General features: G+C 41.1%; 1 protein-coding gene across 4 annotated transcripts in view; it reads left to right on the top strand.

Annotated features, from left to right (window-relative positions):
• The window catches only part of sema5ba (sema domain, seven thrombospondin repeats (type 1 and type 1-like), transmembrane domain (TM) and short cytoplasmic domain, (semaphorin) 5Ba), a 176,088-nt gene that overhangs the window by 118,052 nt on the left and 36,136 nt on the right, over positions 1 to 21,900 (top strand). For all 4 annotated transcript variants that reach the window (XM_019252967.2, XM_019252966.2, XM_010729895.3 and 1 more), the window contains 4 exons: positions 8,974 to 9,259; positions 19,105 to 19,240; positions 20,548 to 20,755; positions 20,902 to 21,109. In XM_019252967.2, the coding sequence (XP_019108512.2) occupies positions 8,974 to 9,259; positions 19,105 to 19,240; positions 20,548 to 20,755; positions 20,902 to 21,109 (838 nt within the window). The remainder of the gene's footprint in view (positions 1 to 8,973; positions 9,260 to 19,104; positions 19,241 to 20,547; positions 20,756 to 20,901; positions 21,110 to 21,900) is intronic.

The raw sequence follows: 21,900 nt of genomic DNA, 5'->3' as shown, positions 1-21,900 counted from the left end.
AAAACAAAAGTCGAGTGTTGATGAGTCCACGTCGGCTCGGTGTCACAGCGGCACGGTGGTGTTTCTGTTTTAGCAGCTTGTAGCGCTTTGAACACTATGGCTTTGATACAAACACATCCGAAATTGTGATCTATATGATACGTCCCCTTTTTTTTCTTTTCTAGTTATCTGTTTGTTAAATCCCCGCGTGTGACTTCTAGTATAATTCATATCAACTTTTTTATATAACCACTTGACCAGTGGTCATGACAGTGGATTTGTGAATATCAAGCTAACACAGTCTCACATCATCTGCATTGTGCTCCCCAGTGAACACAAACACATCCCAAAGATGTCAACTTCATCTGAAACAATAAATCATGTATGGGCTGCAGTTTCCCCAGATTACAGCAGCTTCTCACTCTGGATGTTTGGATTTCTTATTTCAAACTATTTAAAGTAGTTGAATGAATGAATGAGACACCAGGACAAGTCCAGTTTCCAAATGTCTTTTTTTTTTATTACACAAACAAAAAATGCCACTCACCTCGACTGCATTAATGGTCTGCAGAATGTCAGACAGACCTGTGCTAAAATTCCAAACGTGTGATTGATAAGATACTAAAAGAGGGAAATGTGATTTGGTTGAACTGATTCTTCAGGCTTATATAAAGACACAGGTTTAAGCCATTTCCCCTGCACTCTCACAGCAATGAATTTAGTGGTCTGTGTGAGTCATGTTTACACAGGATGACCGTAACGTCCCTTTCAAACTGTTATTCAGTCTGCTTTACGTGATAACCCACCCAGCCGGGAGGGACATTAATCACTCGCTGTGTCACGCAGGGCAATAAAAGCAGCACGGGCCTCTGTTAAACAGACATAGCTCCAGTATTTACCATCAAAACATCAGACGATTATTAGTAACCATTTTTTCTCCTTTCCTCCCTCTGCACCTTCTCTTTTCTCATTTACACATTTGACATTGAGGCTCTTTCCCAGAACGTCTTAAAAAGGAGTGTAGTAAGAAATCTGAAGTTCTTACTGCGATCGATAATGAGGAGTACAGGGTCAAAGCAGCAACATCAAGAAGATAAATGTTGCAAATATGTCTGTTTTCCTGGAGTCACTGTGTAATGCTCCTCTTCCTCCCTCCCTTCTCCCCGGCAGGCCCCACTTCATCTCAGCTTATGACATCGGCCTCTTCACCTTCTTCTTCCTGAGGGAGAACGCAGTGGAGCACGACTGCGGCAAGACTGTGTATTCCCGCGTGGCACGAGTCTGCCAGAATGATATCGGCGGGAATTCCTCCTCGAGGACACCTGGACCCACGTTCATGAAGGCGAGGCTTAACTGCTCCCGCTCCGGGAGATCCATATCATTCTACTACAATGAACTGCAGAGCACCTTCTACCTGCCCGAGCAGGACCTCATCTACGGCATCTTCACGACCAATGTGTAAGTGACACACAGGCAAAGGAAGAATATATATAGATCTCTTTTTTGAATCAATGACTAATATAAAACTTATTTCTATCTTCTATTTTACCCAGGTAATTCTGGCAATAAAGGAAGTTGATTTCAAACACAGAACTGCAGGCAATTAATCATGAAATATATTAATAAAGAGAATAAATAAATAAGAGAATCAGGGCAAATGATCAAGGCTTAAAAACTGGGCAGCAATGACGAGGAGTGTTAATTAATAGCCGGGCTAATAAGATTTGTCTTAATGAGCAGGATGTACAGGACTGTTGGATGTTGTAGCATTAGTGCTCTGCACTCGATGCTCTACCTGTTGAATACTGCTCTGGAGGGCTTGCATGGCTGATTCAGTGGCTGCGTGTGTTTACACATTTTCACGCCACTTGATTCACTAAAAAAATGATCAGCCGTGCTAAAACTCCTGGATTCTGAGTACAGCGAGTGTTTTCCTGAGAAAAGGGAATAGAGTTTGATTATAATTCCTGGTTAGTCAGGATCTCAGTTCCCAGTAATCAACCCAAATACAGATCCCCTCTATTGTCACCATTGTTAATACTTTTCTGAAAGCAGGAATGTATTACTCACTTCTAACTCATTGTTTACTTTACAGTCCCAAAATGTTCTATTGCATACCTCCCTACTTAAAGGCCTTAGTATAGATAATTAATCTCAATAAAGCACAATGAACAGAGGTAACCTGATACAGCATCTAAATCCAGGGTTTATGATATAATTCATATCCTCAGAAATATAGCAGAGGGAATACTTCCAGCTGGAAGAAATGTTTTTGAAAACCTTTTGGTTTAGATTATATCTAAATGAACTCTATGCATGTGGATGATGATGAAAACAAATTAGGCAACGAAGGTGTGATATTTTTAGAACAGTTCATCTCGTCTGCTGCGTAGCATCGTTTATGTATTTAGTGTGACACAGCTGAAATACCTGCAGCTCAAACTGAGAGAACAAGGCCGTCCTTAAACGTCCTCGGGGTAACCCTTCTCCATGCGTCGCTCCTCCATGTTTCTGTCGGATTGAAAGACGGGAGCACTCCATCAAAACAAGCTGCATTTGGGCTGAAGAGCGCTTTCAACACCAGCCAGAATTTTAATGGGGGACTTGTGACCACACACACACGCCAACCAAAAAACACTTGAGCTCCAACTTCTTATCATTTATCCCTCAGATCTCATCACCCATAAGGTTCGGCACTCCAACTATTCCACCCTTGCAGAGACAGACAGTTTGCCAGAGTTTTCAAGCCTCCCACTGCTGCTAATGATTAGTGTGGATGCATGCAGCTCTCACCCGAGCTGGATACGCAGACTCCCTCTGGCTCTCTCTCTGGTGTTTGATTGCTCCAGGTGGGGGTGTCACACACTTCATTACAGGGAGGAAGCACTCAGAGCCAAAGTGTTGAGTTATAGCTCTTGTTATGCTTTTTATGTTTGGTAAAAGTGTAATTGCATCGCTTTTTTTTTTTTTTGCCTGAGTGGAGGAGTGCATGCTGAGTTTAGTAGTAGGGTATCAACAAAGATGTTGCTATTAACAAGTGCCTGGCCGAATTGCCATTCAAATTTGTATAAATATTTGTGGTCCCCAAAGAAAATATTCTTAATTATTTTGCTGACCTCTTGACCTATCTAGTTGCACCATCAGGCTAAGTTTCCTCTTGAGTGATTCTTCGCTTGAGACAAATAATCTATGTTTGGCGTCACTGCCTGTTTAAAACTCACACATGTTTTGGTTTCAGCACAATCTCTTCTCTCTTTATCCCCACAAACAGAATTGAAAGACTCACTGCATCAGACAGAAAAGGGCGAGCATTAAGCAATCAAAATGGGAAGAGAAATAACTGTATTTTTTTGTGGTTACTTACTAATAAAAAAACTAGATGAAACTCTCACTCAAGTAGTGTCCAGACAGCAGATTTCATGTGCTGCTGAATGCTGAAATGCCACTGACTGAGATGCAAAGCAAATATTAAGTTTGATTTTAGTCTCTCCAGAGGTTCACGTGTTTTTAAACTTGGTAAGTTGCATTATGAAGTTTATGGACTATTCAAAGTTGGATGTGAACACTGCTCGTGGAGCAAAGTGCTGTCTTGGACTTTAGCGTGTGTGTTTGTGCCTGTCAGCACGGTTGTTGGTATTCGTTGTATTCTGTCAGCAGAGAAGCTGAATCCTGCCTCTCACCTTCTCTCACCTGCTAAGCTGCCGGTACTCGCCGCTACATGGCTGCTTTACATCAGCCTGCAGCCATCTTTAGCGATAGAGTGAAGAGGAGAGCGAAGGATGGTAAAGAGACTACAGAAAAGAAAGCCAGAGGATAAAGAGCGAAAGAGTGGGGGAGGATTGGTTGAGGTAATGAGAAAAATCAGTGGCTCCAAGCTTTTGTCCGTCGTCCTTTGTCTCCTCCTTCCTTGCCCTTCCTTTCTGAAGCGACTCGCTGGCCCTCCTCCAAAACCGCCTCTCTCATCGGGGTTGGATATGTTAATGCAATCACCAAAACACTGTCTCCATCTTTCTGGCCTAAATTGAACAGGCTCACAGCTGCTCCCAGGAGTTTGGGGCTGTAAAGCAGGCAGGAAGACTTGGAACAGAGTACTTATCCTCTCTGTCTGTCACAATCTGGGCCAGGTCTCAGTACTGTACACTGAACTGCTCTCTCTCTCTCTGTTAACTATTTTGCATCTCATATTATTCTATAAATAAACTAGAGTGACAGCTTATATAATGTATTTAATTGATTATTGGTAAGCGATCCGCACTAGTCAACAAGAAAAGAACGGCAAGTCCTTCAGCTAAATGCAAAAATGATTCCCCGTTGTCACATGTGAGGATTTGCTGTCTTTAATTCACTTAAATTAATATCTTTGAGTTTTTAAATGGCAAAAAACTGACTCAAAGATGTCACCTCAGGTTCTGGGAATTGTGATAAGATTTCTCACTATTTATAATCCAAACAATTAAAAAACTACTCCATCTATTAGTATCACCCCTCGAAAAAACACTTTCCTTATGGAAGTCAATAGTACTTGTTAGTTTCCAATTTCTGCCTGGTAAACATCCAAAACTACCCCAGTTTGTAACCACAGCCTTCCTGTTATAAAAAAAGAAACACACAGGTTTATATTTTTGATGTGGAGCTGACAGAGCCACAGAAACACGAGACAACAGTCTGTACTGGCTCAGTTTTACCTGGGTTGTCCCATGTGTAAATAAGTGGAGTGCAACTTTAATCGGCCAGCTGAAAAAATAACATACCGCAGATCCAATAATAGAATGAATCATTCCAGCCCTCCTTCACCGGAGTGTGGAATGAGAAAGGGAGGTGAGAGGAAGAAGTGTTCAGCTGTATTTTATTGAGAGGTCCACTCGCTGTCTGAGTCTGTCGAGTGGGTATGTAGCAGAGGCTTTAACCTTTATCAGATAAGGAAACTTAAGACCTCAGCACACGGCCAGGTCTTTTAATAACTCCGGGCTCCTTATTGGCAGAGTCCTTCTGTCGTGGGCTCGGCGCAGCGGCGCGAAATTCTCCTGCTGAGGTGTCTAACCTGCCATTACTAACTAATTTGAGCCTCCTTATCTATTTCTGGTTGACTTCACTGACCCCTCCACTTCACTAGATCTTATGAGGTGTCATAATTGAGTTTGGGGGTGTGTGATGAGGAGGAGTGCCACAAAACAACCGGTCCATTAATTGATCAGTAGAGTGACATAAATTATTTTAAACTGCCAAACTTTAGCTGGTTTCCATCTTTAGATGTGTTGATTGGATTTTTTTAATACCCTGTAAATCTTGATATCTTTCGAGAGACAGATGAAAAAAGCAATTTGGCATTTCTATATGATTAATTGAGACAAATAAGAGTAACAGTGCTATTCAGGGACTATTCAGAGCTTGTAGACAGGTAGAATAGGAACATCATCTTCATATCTGACATTTGTGAATAAGATCAATGCGGCGTGCAGCTTGCTTTGAGTTGGTTTGAAGAGATTGTAATTCATACTGTCGTGAAGAGTGAATGGTTTGTAGCTGCTCCTAAATTGCCACTCAAAGCAGAGTGAAAAGCTGGGAAAACGGAGGATTGGATTGTTTAAGGTCCAAGTGTAAGATTAAAGGGCTTTACATAATAAGTCAGAAATGGATATAATATGATAACTATGTTTTCATTGGTGGATAACAAGCTGAATTTATGTTTTTGTTCTTATATCCTATCTAGAGGTGCCATGGGTCTTCTTCAATGGAGTCCACCATGGACATGTCCATAGCTCAAAATGGACAAACTAAACACTGGCTTTATTGGAGCCATTTTTCTCCATTAAACTAAGAAGGAGAGGGTGAGATAAGGTGCATTGCAAATAATAGGTGCATTGTAGGATCACTGAATCCTACACATTAGTCCCTTAAATGTATGGATAATGCTGCCATTTTCAGACAGTCAGAGTGTTGCAATCAGTCGCTCACATGGAAAGTGCCACACAAAAAAAAGCGAGCGAGGAGAAAGAGATGTCAAACCCTGCCCCGGTTTGGGGTTTGACCATCCTACAAAGCAGCACTTCTTTGCCTGTAGTAGACAACAACGAAAGGCCTTCTTTTCCAAAACAGAAACAAGCTAACATGATGTACACCAATGTCAGACTTAATAACAACATGACAACAACTCAGTCTAATTATCAGGCTAAGTAATCATCAGCTGTAGCTCTAATAGGAGCCTTATGGTCACTAGTTGTTCTTTTCTTCATTCCATTCACAATTGCGACACACACCTTGCGTCCCGACATATGCACATCGCCTTCTTAGTGATCCTAATTCCCCATGTGACAGACTCCAAGTGAGAGCTTTGACGTGGCTGAGAAATGATATGCAGGGCATGCTGATTTTTTTGCGTTTCTCTTCCCATCGTATCAAGGGCTGACATCAAATCTGCCTTGAGAATGAACTGCGGGAGCCTCCAGCTAAAGCCTGATCTGAGAGAGTTTGACAGAATCTGCTGCTTCTGCAACGGCAGTTTTTATCATTCCTTTCACAGAGATTCTTTAAATTGATCTCTGTTTGGTTTTCCTCACTTGGACCAATTTACATTTAATTAGAAATACTGTGAAAATAAGTCAAGTCAAGCATGGACTCAAACTACAGTGATTGCATTTGATTTCTCAGACGGTAAAACTGTACCATAATGAGATGAAAGTTCGCTTCTATACAAAGCTCAAATCTAACACCTGGATTTTTGTGAACCTATTGAAACCTGTGTGGTGTTGTTATTGTTCGGTTGGTGTTGTAGTGTTGCGATCAGTCTGCCTCTGAATGTGACTGTTTTGGGCAAAGCTGTGTGCTTTTGCTGGTGTATTGTTGTGACGTATAAAAAAAGTATGGATAATCCTGGCAGCCCGGTTCATTTCTGGTCCCTGCAGCCAAGTAGCTCTGCTGAGTGGGCCCTTTTTTCCCCTTTTCTGCTGCGATGCAGGTATTCAGTGAGGTTGAACATTGGCCTTAATGTAGTTTTAGCTGTGCCTTTTTTCACATAAAATGAGGTTAGGTGCATTAGATAAAAACCCGGGGTTTCACTGGACTTTCACTGTATTGATGTGTGTGTATGCAATTCATGCACAAATTTTCTTGTCAAATCAGTTTATTTATACGCACATTAAAGACAAAGTGCATTTCAGACAGTTTAAAATCATGTGAGATAGGAAGTTGTTGTGTTGGGTTAGTAGAGAAATGCGTGAAGATCTAAATCCGAGGGTTAGGGTTAGAACAGGTTCAGACGTTAGGATTAGGACAGTCCACCTCCGGGGAAGTAGTGGATCCAGGTAAGTGGTTGGGTTCGGGAATGAATGAGTCTAAGTGGCAAGAGGTCCTTAATGGTTAGGGTCAAAGATGGGGGTTCAAGTGGTTAGGGTTAGTCAAGGAATCAGGATGGTTAGGATATTTTACATCAGTAGAGGTGGTAGGAACTAGATATGTTTTTTTTTTTTCATATATTGATTTATTCATTGATTTTTCTACAAGAAAAAGAGCACTAACACAGGCCCCCAAAACATGTCATGGTTGAACAAGATACAGAAATCCATTAGTAAAATGAAGTGGAATGTAAAACTACGTGTAGACTATCCCGTCTGTGACATGATGTGTGTGTGTGTGTGTGTGTGACTGCTTCTCTCTTGTTTTTATTATTATGATTTTTGTTTATGGGTGTGCACGCATCTGTTCAAATTAAGATTCATTCCTCCATATGCTTTTGCACTTGTGTGCATGTACGAGTGTGTGATATCACTCGCGATAAATGGGTCCCAGCGGGGAGCTGAAATGACAGTAGCAGAGGAGTATTTTCTGTTTCATCGTTTCTGCGCACGAGTAGTACTCGCCTGAAAGAAGAAGAAAAACACAGAGTTAGAAAACAAAAGTCGAGTGTGATGGAGTCACAGTCGGCTCGGTGTCACAGCGGCACGGTGGATGTTTCTGTTTTTAGAATGTTGAGTTTGAAACTATGGCTTAAAAATCAGAAATGTGACAAGAAGGTAGTTATTCTGTTTGTTAAACGGGTGAGCTTTGATAATTATTATATCAAATTTTTATATCAAATGACAGTGTCAGACAGTGGATTTGTGAATATCAAGCTAACACAGTCTCACATCATCTGCATTGTGCTCCCCAGTGAACACAACACATCCCAAAGATGTCAACTTCATCTGAAACAATAAATCATGTATGGGCTGCAGTTTCCCCAGATTACAGCAGCTTCTCACTCTGGATGTTTGGATTTCTTATTTCAAACTATTTAAAGTAGTTGAATGAATGAATGAGACACCAGGACAAGTCCAGTTTTCCAAATGTCTTTTTTTTTTTATTACACAAACAAAATGCCACTCACCTCGACTGCATTAAGGTGTCTGCAGAATGTCAGACAGACCTGTGCTAAAATTCCAAACGTGTGATTGATAAGATACTAAAAGAGGGAAAATGTGATTTGGTTGAACTGATTCTTCAGGCTATTATAAAGACACAGGTTTAAGCCATTTCCCCCTGCACTCTCACAGCAATGAATTTAGTGGTCTGTGATGAGTCATGTTTACACAGGATGACAGTAACGTCCCTTTCAAACTGTTATTCAGTCTGCTTTACGTGATAACCCACCCAGCAGGGAGGGACATTAATCACTCGCTGTGTCACGCAGGGCAATAAAAGCAGCACGGGCCTCTAGTTAAACAGACATAGCTCCATGGATTTACCATCAAAACATCAGACGGATTTATTAGTAACCATTTTTTCTCCTTTCCTCCCTCTGCACCTTCTCTTTCTCATTTACACATTTGACATTGAGGCTCTTTCCCAGAACGTCTTAAAAAGGAGTGTAACAGTAGAAATCTGAAGTTCTTACTGCGATCGATAATGAGGAGTAAGGGTCAAAGCAGCAACATCAAGAAGATAAATGTTGCAAATATGTCTGTTTTCCTGGAGTCACTGTGTAATGCTCCTCTTCCTCCCTCCCTTTCTCCCCGGCAGAGCCCCACTTCATCTCAGCTTATGACATCGGCCTCTTCACCTTCTTCTTCCTGAGGGAGAACGCAGTGGAGCACGACTGCGGCAAGACTGTGTATTCCCGCGTGGCACGAGTCTGCAAGAATGATATCGGCGGGAGATTCCTCCTCGAGGACACCTGGACCACGTTCATGAAGGCGAGGCTTAACTGCTCCCGCTCCGGGGAGATCCCATTCTACTACAATGAACTGCAGAGCACCTTCTACCTGCCCGAGCAGGACCTCATCTACGGCATCTTCACGACCAATGTGTAAGTGACACACGGGCAAAGGAAGAATATATATAGATCTCTTTTATGAATCAAATGACTAATATAAACTTATTTCTATCTTCTATTTTACCCAGGATAATTCTGGCAATAAAGGAAGTTGATTTCAAACACAGAACTGCAGGCAATTAATCATGAAATAATATATAATAAAGAGAAATAAATAAAGAGAATCAGGGCAAATGATCAAGGCTTAAAAACTGGGCAGCAAATGACGAGGAGTGTTAAATTAATAGCCGGGCTAATAAGATTTGTCTTAATGAGCAGGATGTACAGGACTGTTGGATGTTGTAGCATTAGTGCTCTGCACTCGATGCTCTACCTGTTGAATACTGCTCTGGATGGAGGCTTGCATGGCTGATTCAGTGGCTGCGGTGTGTTTACACATTTTGCACGCCACTTGATTCACTAAAAAAATGATCAGCCGTGCTAAAACTCCTGGATTCTGAGTACAGCGAGTGTTTTCCTGAGAAAAGGGAATAGAGTTTGATTATAATTCCTGGTTAGTCAGGGATCTCAGTTCCCAGTAATCAACCCAAATACAGATCCCCTCTATTGTCACCATTGTTAATACTTTTCTGAAAGCAGGAATGTATTACTCACTTCTAACTCATTGTTTACTTTACAGTCCCAAAATGTTCTATTGCATACCTCCATACTTAAAGGCCTTAGTATAGATAATTAATCTCAATAAAGCACAAATGAACAGAGGTAACCTGATACAGCATCTAAATCCAGGATTTATGATATAATTCATACTCAGTAGAATATAGCAGAGGGAATACTTCCAGCTGGAAGAAATGTTTTTGAAAACCTTTTGGTTTAGATTTATCATCTAAATGAACTCTATGCATGTGGATGATGAAAACAAATTAGGCAACGAAGGTGTGAATATTTTTAGAACAGCTCATCTCGAGTCTGCTGCGTAGCATCGGTTATGTATTTAGAGTGACACAGACTGAAATACATGCAAGCTCAAACCGAGAGAACAAGGCCGTCCTTAAACGTCCTCGGGGTAACCCTTCTCCATGCGTCGCTCCTCCATGTTTCTGTCGGATTGAAAAGACGGAGCAGCTCCATCAAAACAAGCTGCATTTGGGCTGAAGAGCGCTTTCAACACCAGCAAGAATTTTAATGGGGGACTTGTGACACACACACACACGCCAACCAAAAAACACTTGAGCTCCAACTTCTTATCATTTATCCCTCAGATCTCATCACAGCATAAGGTTCGGCACTCCAACATATTCCCACCTATGCAGAGACAGACAGTTTGCCAGAGTTTTCAAGCCTCCCAGCTGCTGCTAATGATTAGTGTGGATGCATGCAGCTCTCACCCGAGCTGGATACGCAGACTCCCTCTGGCTCTCTCTCTGGTGTTTGATTGCTCCAGGTGGGGGTGTCACACACTTCATTACAGGGAGGAAGCACTCAGAGCCAAAGTGTTGAGATTATAGCTCTTGTTATGCTTTTTATGTTTGGTAAAAGTGTAATTGCATCGCTTTTTTTTTTTTTTGCCTGAGTGGAGGAGTGCAGTGCTGAGTTTAGTGAGGTATCAACAAAGATGTTGCTATTAACAAGTGCCTGGCAGATTGCCATTCAAATTTGTATAAATATTTGTGGTCCCCAAAGAAATATTCTTAATTATTTTGCTGACCTCTTGACCTATCTAGTTGCACCATCAGGCTAAGGTTTCCTCTTGAGTGATTCTTCGGCTTGAGACAAATAATCTATGTTTGGCGTCACTGCCTGTTTAAAACTCACACATGTTTTGGTTCCAGCACAATCTCTTCCTCTCTTTATCCCCACAAAACAGAATTGAAAGACTCACTGCAATCAGACAGAAAAGGGCGAGCATTAAGCAAATCAAAATGGGAAGAGAAATAACTGTATTTTTTTGTGGTTACTTACTAAATAAAAGAAACTAGATGAAACTCTCACTCAAGTAGTGTCCAGACAGCAGATTTCATGTGCTGCTGAATGCTGAAATGCCACTGAACTGAGATGCAAAGCAAATATTAAGTTTGATTTTAGTCTCTCCAGAGGTTCACGTGTTTTTAAACTTGGTAAAGTTGCATTTATGAAGTTATATGGAACTATTCAAAGTTGGAGTGAACACTGCTCGTGGAGCAAAGTGCTGTCTTGGACTTTAGCGTGTGTGTTTGTGCCTGTCAGCACGGTTGTTGGTATTCAGATGTATTCTGTCAGCAGAGAAGCTGAATCCTGCCTCTCACCTTCTCTCACCTGCTAAGCTGCCGGTACTCGCCGCTACATGGCTGCTTTACATCAGCCTGCAGCCATCTTTAGCGATAGAGTGAAAGAGAGAGCGAAGGATGGTAAAGAGACTACAGAAAAGAAAAGCCAGAGGGATAAAGAGCGAAAGAGTGGGGGAGGGATTGAGTTGAGGTAATGAGAAAAATCAGTGAGCTCCAAGCTTTTGTCCGTCGTCCTTTGTCTCCTCCTTCCTTGCCCTTCCTTTCTGAAGCGACTCGCTGGCCCTCCCTCCAAAACCGCCTCTCTCATCGGGGTTGGATATGTTAATGCAATCACCACAAACACTGTCTCCATCTGTCTGGCCTAAATTGAACAGGCTCACAGCTGCTCCCAGGAGTTTGGGGCTGTAAAGCAGAGCAGGAAGACTTGGAACAGAGTACTTATCCTCTCTGTCTGTCACAATCTGGGCCAGGTCTCAGTACTGTACACTGACTTGCTCTCTCTCTCTCTCTGTTAACTATTTTGGCATCTCATATGATATTCTATAAATAACTAGCATGACAGCTTATATAATGTATTTAATTGATTATTGGTGAAGCGATCCGACAATTAGTCAACAAGAAAAGAACGGCAAGTCCTTCAAGCTAAATGCAAAAATGATTCCAGCTTGTCACATGTGAGGATTTGCTGTGCTTTAATTCACTATAAATTAAATATCTTTGAGTTTTAAATGAGCAAAAACTGACTCAAAAGATGTCACCTCAGGTTCTGGGAAATTGTGATAAGGATTTCTCACTATTTTATAATCCAAACAATTAAAAAACTACTCCATCTATTTAGTATCGCCCCTCGAAAAACACTTTCCTTATAGGAAGTCAATAGTACTTGTTAGTTTCCAATTCTGCCTGGTAAACATCCAACTATCCCCAGTTTGTAACACAGCCTTCCTGTTATAAAAGAAACACACCAGGTTTATATTTTTGATGTGAGAGCTGACAGAGCCACAGAAGACACGAGACAACAGTCTGTACTGGCTCAGTTTTACCTGGGTTGTCCCATGTGTAAAATAAGTGGAGTGCAACTTTAATCGGCCAGCTGAAAAAATAACATACAGCAGATCAATCAATAATAGAATGAATCATTCCAGCCCTCCTTCACAGAAGGTGTGGAATGAAAGAGGGAGTGAGAGGAAGGAAGTGATTCAGCTGTAATTTTATTGAGAGGTCCACTCGCTGTCTGAGTCTGTCGAGTGGGTATGTAGCAGAGGCTTTAACATTTTATCAGAATAAGGACACTTAAGACCTCAGCACACGGCCAGGTCTTTTAATTAACTCCGGGCTCTTATTGGCAGAGTCCTTCTGTCGTGGGCTCGGCGCAGCGGCGAAATTCTCCTGCTGAGGTGTCTAACCTGCCATTACTAACTAATTATGAGCCTCCTTATCTATTTCTGGTTGACTTCACTGACCCCTCCACTTCACTAGATCTTATGAGGTGTCATAATTGAGTTTGGGGGTGTGATGAGGAGGAGTGCCACAAAACAACCGGTCCATTAATTGATCAGTAGAGTGACATAAATTATTTTAAAACTGCCAAACTTTAGCTGGTTCCATCTTCTTAGATGTGTTGATTGGATTTTTTTAATAACCCTGTAAATCTTGAATATCTTCGAGCAGACATGAAAAAGCAATTTGGCATTTCTATATGATTAATTGAGCAAAATAAGAGTAACAGTGCTATTCAGGGACTATTCAGAGCTTGTAGACAGGCTTAAGAATAGGAACATCATCTTCATATCTGACATTTGTGAATAAGATCAATGCGGCTGTGCAGCTTGCTTTGAGTTGGTTTGAAGAGATGTAATTCATACTGTCTGAAGAGTGAATGTGTTTGTAGCTGCTCCTAATTGCCACTCAAAGGCAGAGTGAAAAGCTGGGAAACACGGAGGATTGGAATATTGTTTAAAGGTCCAATGTGTAAGATTAAAGGGCTTTACATAATAAGTCAGAAATGGAATATAATATGATAACTATGTTTTCATTGGTGGATAACAAGCTGAATTTATGTTTTTGTTCTTATATCCTATCTAGAGGTGCCATGGGTCTTCTTCAATGGAGTCCACCATGGACATGTCCATAGCTCAAAATGGACAAACTAAACACTGGCTTTATTTGGAGCCATTTGTTTCTCCATTAAACTAAGAAGGAGAGGGTGAGATAAGGGCATTGCAAATAATAGGTGCATTGTAGGATGGCACTGAATCCTACACATTAGTCCCTTAAATGTATGGATAATGCTGCATTTTCAGACAGTCAGAGTGTTGCAATCAGTCGCTCACATGGAAAGTGCCACACAAAAAAAGCTAGAGCGAGAAAGAGATGTTCAAACCCTGCCCCGGTTTGGGGTTTGACCATCCTACAAAGCAGCACTTCTTTAGCCTGTAGTAGACAACAACGAAAGGCCTTCTTTTCCAAACAGAAACAAGCTAACATGATGTAACACAATGTCAGACTTAATAACAACATGAAACACAACTCAGTCTAATTATCAGGCTAAGTAATCATCAGCTGTAGCTCTAATAAGGAGCCTTATGGTCACTAGTTGTTCTTTTTCTTCATCCATTTCAAATTGCGACACACACCTGTGCGTCCTGACATATACACATCGCACTTCTTAGTGATCCTAATATCTCCATGTGACAGACTCCAAGTGAGAGCTTTGACGTGGCTGAGAAATGATATGCAGGGCATGCTGATTTTTTGCGTTCTCTTCCCATCGTATCAACGGGCTGACATCAAATCTGCCTTGAAATGAACTGCGGGAGCCTCCAGCTAAAGCCTGATCTGAAGAGTTTGACAGAATCTGCTGCTTCTGCACCGGCAGTTTTTATCATTCCTTTCACAGAGATTCTTTAAATTGATCTCTGTTTGGTTTTCCCTCACTTTGGACCAATTTACATTTAATTAGAAATACTGTGAAAATAAGTCAAGTCAAGCATGGACTCAAACACTACCGTGATTGCATTTGATTTCTCAGACGGCTAACAATGCTACCATAATGAGATGAACTGTTCGCTTCTATACAATAGCTCAAATCTAACACCTGGATTTTTGTGCAACCTATTGAACCCTGTGGTGTTGCTTTATTGTTCGGTGTAGGTGTTGCTGACTCAGTCTGCCTCTGAATGTGACTGTTTTGGGCCAAAGCTGTTGCTTTTGCTGGTGTATTGTTGTGCAGTATAAAAATATGTATGGATAATCCTGGCAGCCTCGGTTCAATTTCTGGTCCCTGCAGCCACGTAGCTCTGCTGAGTGGGCCCTTTTTTCCCCTTTTCTGCTGCGATGCAGGTATTCAGTGAGGTTGAAACATTGGCCTTAATGTAGTTTTAGCTGTGCCTTTTTTCACATAAAATGAGGTTAGGTGCATTAGATAAAAATCCGGGGTTTCACTGGACTTTCACTGTATTGATGTGTGTGTATGCAATATCTATCTTCTTGTCAAATCAGTTTATTTATACAGCACATTAAAGACAAAGTGCATTTCAAGACAGTTTAAAATCAGTGTGAGATAGGAAGTTGTTGTGTTTGGGTTAGTAGAGAAATTACTGAAGATCTAAATCCGAGTGGTTAGGGTTAGGCAACGGGTTCAGACCTGTTAAGATTAGGACAGTCCATCTCCGGGGAAGTAGTGGATCCAGGTAAGTGGTTAGGTTCAGGAATGAATTAGTCTAAGTGGCAAGGGGTTAGGGTCAAAGATGGGGGTTCAAGTGGTTAGAGTTAGGCAAGGAATCAGGATGGTTAGGATATTTTACATCAGGAGAGGTGGTAGGAACTAGAATATGATTTTTTTTTCATATATATGATTTATTCATTGAATTTTTCTACAAGAAAAAGAGCACTAAACACAGGCTCTCAAACACATGTCATGGTGAACAAGATACAGAAATCCATTAGATAAAATGAAGTGAATGTAAACATAGGCAGTGGACATGAGGGAGCGATACACACATGGACACACAATCCTATAACCAAAGAAAGTGATATAATAAATAAATAAATACATGAAAGAAAGAAAGAAAAGAGCCGAGCCGAGCAAGAAGAATTTCCGCGGTGAGGGTCAGGGCTGGAAATGAATGTAAGAATACAATACATTGTATAGAAAATCACTGAACGATACAGACATAATATGACAGCTCATATACTCAGAATCAAACAGACTTAAAAGAAGAATATGGTGATCAGAAACATCTCAGCATCTGCTTTAAAACCCGCAGTAGCAGCTCTACCAGCATGCGGCTGAAAACAGATAAGGTTATTGAGTGCGATGCATATCAGCCTCTTGTGTTTACCAGACAGAATCCCTGCTGTACTGATCTGTTCTGATTGTGGCTTGCAGAGAGCCAAACAGACCCGGCTGACTGAAGAGTTCATTACCTTTCTAACACTTCTTTTACGGTCCGAAACTGAGCTACACATGCAGGCGCTTGTGTGGAAAACTGTCCTGGCATTTGAAGTAATGTATGGTGGGTATCAGGCGGGCAGCAAGTATTCAGTTCTTTTACTTGAAGGATAATAAGGACATACAATCAACGTGTCTGTGTCAGACTTTAAATACACACACAGTATTTGTTAGTCAGATCAGCTCATTGTTGGTTTTGATATTTTCACATTATTTGCTGACAAATAGAAAAGCTGCTTTCTTCACAGTGTACACACACTCAGGAAAATGTCCTTTGTCCTTTTCATTGTGTTATACAAATAGATTATTATTACTGATGCATTCATGACTAAGCCTCATTTTAATGTCATACCAGCAGCTCATTTTTACTGCCGCTCGGTAGCAATATGGGGCTTTGGACAGATTGGTTCATATCACAGGAAAAAGGCAAAGCAGAGAACACCAGCTAGGTGAACAGGGTGAGAGTTCTGTAAAACAAGACAGGAAATCAAGCGGTATTTCAGAGGACAACCAGTGACAGGACCAGGCTGCTGGGATAAGATGAATCACTTGAAGGAGCTTCGCTCATAATGAAAGTGATCATCATGGTGCCGGGCCTCGGAGAGCGGCAGCAAACAGCATAGCAGATGTCAAACAGCTTTTCAATCACTTTCCTGGGCTTTTAGGCAGACTCAAAACATATGGGTTGCATCCATTAGTGCAATAGATTTCCTTTCACTCCGTTCTCTTGGCATTTTGTGCAGCAGCCCACTGTCAGAGTAGAGATCTGAAATAATCTGGACAGCGTCAAGCTTTCTGTGGTAGACTTTGGCTTTAGTGCAAGCCGTAGCTGCACTACAACCACAAACCCACAGTTTGACTTCCTATTATATCAAACTGTGTGTTTGTGTGTGTGTGTGTGAGAGAGAGTGTGAAAACTGTTGTGGCTGCCGCTCACTTATAGCAGCTCGTTTGCCTGTGGTTTCCATCAGTTGGGGTTTGGTTTCTGCTGGTTCACCACAACACAACCCATGCTTTGTCTCCGTCTCCCTGCCACTCTTGTCTCCACCAGAGCCATTGGAAAAAAAAGAGAGAAAAGGTCCTTTTACGGCAGTCCAGAGGCTGTTTTCTCTGACAGCCTGCGAGTCAGGCAGTGAGCCACCTGTTTGGCCTCCCCTGTTGTTTAGGCAGAGCTCATTTGGAGTTGCAAAGCACTTTGCCACCCTGCGGTAATGACAGAACACATTAGTTTTCTAACAATGCTGAACTGGGTTTCTGAGAAAGTAGGATTCAAGCAAAAACCAACAAAAACAACCACAGATGTCTTCACTGGGCAGAGGTGAATGATCTTGGTGCATTTTGTGTTTTAAAATCCTCCAAACCAAAATGTGTAGGTGTTATACACGTACTGCTGGGACCAGTGCAGCTTTGAACTTTGCAGTGAAATCATTTTTATTAATGTGGGTCAGACTAACGAGGAAGTGGACCTTTTGAGATTAGATTCTCATCACCATTTATTATAATTATTATAGGGTCAAGAATGAAGATCAAGACTGCACATCCCATGAGTCAGTTCGGATCTAAAATGATACAGAGAGGTGCTCCTTGTAACTTTAAATCTCGCCTCATAATCATCAGTTTATATTTCTGAAAAGTAATCCACTGAATGCGGTTACAGTGGCTTCCCGTTTGCATCGGTCAAAGCCTGATGAGAGCTGTAGTGCCAAGAACTCCAAACATAACTTTGATACATGGCAATAAGTCATGAAAAAACAATGAGTGAGAATGACAAATGACAAATTTGTCAAATTTTTTGATATATATTTTTTTTGTTTTTTGTATATACAATTACACACATTATCTGTAAATAAACAACCAAAATGTTATCAAATATAATAATTCAGGGATAAAAAGATAAAGAAAAAGATAATGGTATTTATCTGCTAAACCTTGACTGAAAATGTCAATAAATTTCAAGTTCTGACATTTATTTGATGATATTTTACTTTAAGTTTATATTTTTTTGTTTGGCTTTCACAGCTTTTTTTCTTGTTTTTACAGTGATTGTTCCTACATAATCAGAACTCTCCCCTTTGTCCATCCATATACAACACATGCTGATGGGAATACAAGCTGTTTTAATTGATTTTCTTTCATTACTTTATTTCAAAACAATCCCAAAACATGTACAGAGCCACCGACTTATCAGCTGCCAGCATTTAGTAAGTAAAAGCAGCTTGTAACTGCAGTAAATAAGTACAGAGTGTGGCATGCGTAGCTAGGAGATGGATGACTGTCGTAAGAAAATGAAAGGAGGGGAAAGGAAAACATAGCAGACATGTAGTCCTCACCAAAACCATTTTCAGCATGCAGCAGTCTTCAATGTATCAATCAGTACTCACGCACCATAAAGTCTTCACAATTGTGAGACAATTCTGTCTGAGTCTCTCTGTCTGTCTCTCTCACTCTAATGTTATCTAACTGATGGTTTATCAGTATACCACAAGCCACAGCGAGGCAGCAGGCGGTTTACTGTGCAGTAAAAAGTGAGTGTGATGCTGGTTGTATGGGAAAGGGGAAGAAAACAGTCAGCAGTAGCAGGCAGTTAAGAAACTCATTACCTTGCAGCACATTATGGCCAAAGAGTGCCATGATAATAACTTTACTCACACTGCAGTTTAGCTGAGGTTTACTCCTGTGTGTGACACCTGTGAGGCAGCTGTGTGTGTGTGTGTGTGTGTGTGTGTGTGTGTGTGTGTGTGTGTGTGTGTGTGTGTGTGTGTGTGTGTGTGTGTTGCACATAATCTGTACAACTGCCTCCCATATCCTCAGCTTAATACTGTCCCCATTCACTGTGTGGCGCTGATAGTATAGCTTAGCCCCCAGCTAAAGCAGCCAAGTAACGTAACGCTTGTTTGGTGCAGGTATAAATGATAGGAGTTCCATTAAGAGGATGAAACACATTGCAGAATGGCTTTATTACACAACTGGCCGCTGTTGATTCCTGATATGGCTTCACATTTACTGCCAACATGGAAACTGTTGTGCATATTATTGTTGAAATAATATCTTTACTTTTATTTTTTGACCCCCCCCCTCTCTCTTTATCCCTTCCTCTCTTTTTCTCCATGCTATCTTCCCTTTGCTGCCATGTCTTCCCTGTCCATCTCTCTATACAGCAACAGTATTGCAGCATCTGCGGTGTGTGCCTTCAACCTGAGCGCCATCACCCAGGCCTTCAACGGGCCCTTCCGCTCACAGGAGAACCCTCGCTCCACCTGGCTCCCCACACCCAACCCGGTCCACAACTTTCAGGTTAGTTACCCACATGCAGACCAGTCTAATACCAGATAAAATAATCCATGTTAGTCTTAACACATTTCAATTTGCTAACTGACAGGCAGAAAATATCATATTTTGCAAAGATGTTGGCTGCCCTGTAAAAAACAGAGGAACAACAAGCCCTTAGGTCAGTGTTGTTATTTATTAATACAGGTTTCTTGACCACAAGTCTCAGACAGGTTGTATTTTTCACAGCCTTGCATATTTGGATCCATTGGTCCAAGGTAGATGGGTGAGGTTTAATGCAATCATTTTATGGGCAATTAACACAAGAGGTCTGAGCATATATACTTTGTTTTGCTCCAAACCCTTAGAGATAGAATCAACTAAGGTGTTTCAAATGTTCTTTCTAGGTTCAGAAATTCTCCCATTTGTTTCTTAACTTCTCCCATTATACTTGTTATTTAGGACAATCCCTCCAAAATGTAAGAAAAATATCCTATTAGCCACATCCTCCCCAATAGAGGGGATTGCATCGATGCTTTAAGAAGCCCAAAATTGTACATTTGTCTCAGAAGTCTTTAGATTCTAAGAAAACAAGAGCGTCTATCCTTAGTTTCTCAATTTGGCCAATTCTACTAATCACTGCAGTTTTCTGTAGAAACATAAACTAATTCAGAACCAAGTCAGAGTCAAATTAAGCCTTAGTTCATCCCAATGAACAAATTTCCTTGGAAAGCACTTTTTTTTCCGAGAAAACATCTTCTCAGGCAGTCTTCTTCTCCCCCCTGGGATGCATTATTTCAATGAAAACTTTCTCAGTGACTAAAATTATAATCTTGTATCTAAAGCCTCTTTATATTGAGAGTAATTATAATATATAATATATAATATAAGATTTATATAGATATCAGATGCTTTCTAAAATTGTTATACTTCCAAAACTATCTACCTGACTACACTTCACCCCAAAATGGAATGTACCAACAAATCAATCCGTTATTTCAAGTCCCAAAGAATGGAGCTGCAGTCACAAACAAAGCTTTCCGAAGGCTGTCATTTCATATTTATTCTTCTGCACTCTCTCATTAAATTGTTGCTGCTGTCGTCACACCACAATCACACTCTAGTTTTGATCGCAGTTACTGAGAATAGAATACGTAAGAATTTAAACAATCTTGCCAGACACAGTGTTGTGATTTGGGAAGTACAAAGACTGGGTGTGTGAGGTACATCTCCATTGTTTGTTTTTTTCTTTCCTGCATCCATAACACATTTTTACATTCTCTCCAACACCTCACCTTTCTCTCTTGTCTCACCCCATTGCCTCTCCTCTCTAGTGTGGTACTATAGATGATGAGGGTCCCAATGAAGGTTTGACGGAGCGCAGCCTGCAGGATGCCCAGAGGCTCTACCTGATGAACGACGTGGTCCAGCCAGAGTCTGTTGATCCGCTTGTCATGCAGGATGATGTTCGCTTCTCCAACCTGGTTGTGGACATTGTTCAGGGCATGGACACTCTCTACCATGTTATGTACATCAGCACAGGTTAGTAAAGGAAGAGAAACTAACAAAACTATGACTTATAATCACAAACTCAAATATATAAAGGGATGAATCCGAGAAGACAGAATCATTTTAATTTTCCCTGTATAAGATATTTCCTATATTTCTTGTCCTTCTTGTCCAATCAGAATATGGCACCATCTTAAAGGCACTGGCTACACCTAATAAGAACCTGCAAGGTTGTTACTTGGAGGAGATGGAGCTTCTTCCGCCGGGTGTCCGAGAACCAATCCTGAGCCTGCAGATCCTGCACAGCGACAGGTCACTTTTTGTTGGGCTCAACGACCGAGTCTTGAAAATCCCACTGGAGAGGTGCTCCACCTACAAAACTGAGACGTGAGTGCTGAACAACTAGGAAATTTAATTTAGAACAATCAAATTATCCCAAGTGATATCAAGGGAACCTAAACGTAGCCATTCATATAAATTTGACATGTAGTCTACTGTATAATCCAAACATTCATCAAATCCTCTCAAATCGAACAAACTTGATACTTTGGGTGCAGACTTTAACAGATGTTTGGAATTTTACCATACAAGGATCTCTGCATTGGTCCTATCCAAGTGCATTTTATTCCCACATACTGATGGCCGAAGTCCATAAAACATTTGGATTCATCATTTTCTGACAAATCAAAGATTGTGTAATTTTACAGTACCTCCTTGTTTAACCTCTGGAGTGCTTCTTAGTACCAGTACAGTGTGTATTGCCAGGTATATTCCAACAGTCAATGCTTTTTCATCAGTATTGTTGTTGTATACCTTCTAGCTGCAAGTGGCAGCACTGATAAGTAGAATCACGGTCTTGGATCAGGGCTGTTGACCAGGACTGGCTCCAATGGAGCATCATGCCACATACTGCATCTGAAACATCCCTTGTTTAATCCTGGGAGGGACCTTTGTTTGCATGTCATTCCTCTTCTATCTGTCCTGTCTGCTCTGAGTCTTCTTTAAGTCCCACCACAAGAAAGAAGTGATGCGCCAGGCGATGGACAGTAGTCCTCACTTTGTGAAAACAGCCATGCAGTATACACAGTGTATATTTAATTGTTCATTTAATGCGTTTTGGCAGTGGATTCATTTGAACCTGGTTGGTCCTATAGTGAAGGTAATTATCTGTCCTCGAC

The sequence above is a fragment of the Larimichthys crocea genome, unplaced genomic scaffold (genome assembly GCF_000972845.2).
Source record: "Larimichthys crocea isolate SSNF unplaced genomic scaffold, L_crocea_2.0 scaffold319, whole genome shotgun sequence".
Lineage (NCBI taxonomy): Eukaryota > Metazoa > Chordata > Actinopteri > Sciaenidae > Larimichthys > Larimichthys crocea.
This window is presented reverse-complemented; position numbering and strand designations above follow the sequence as displayed.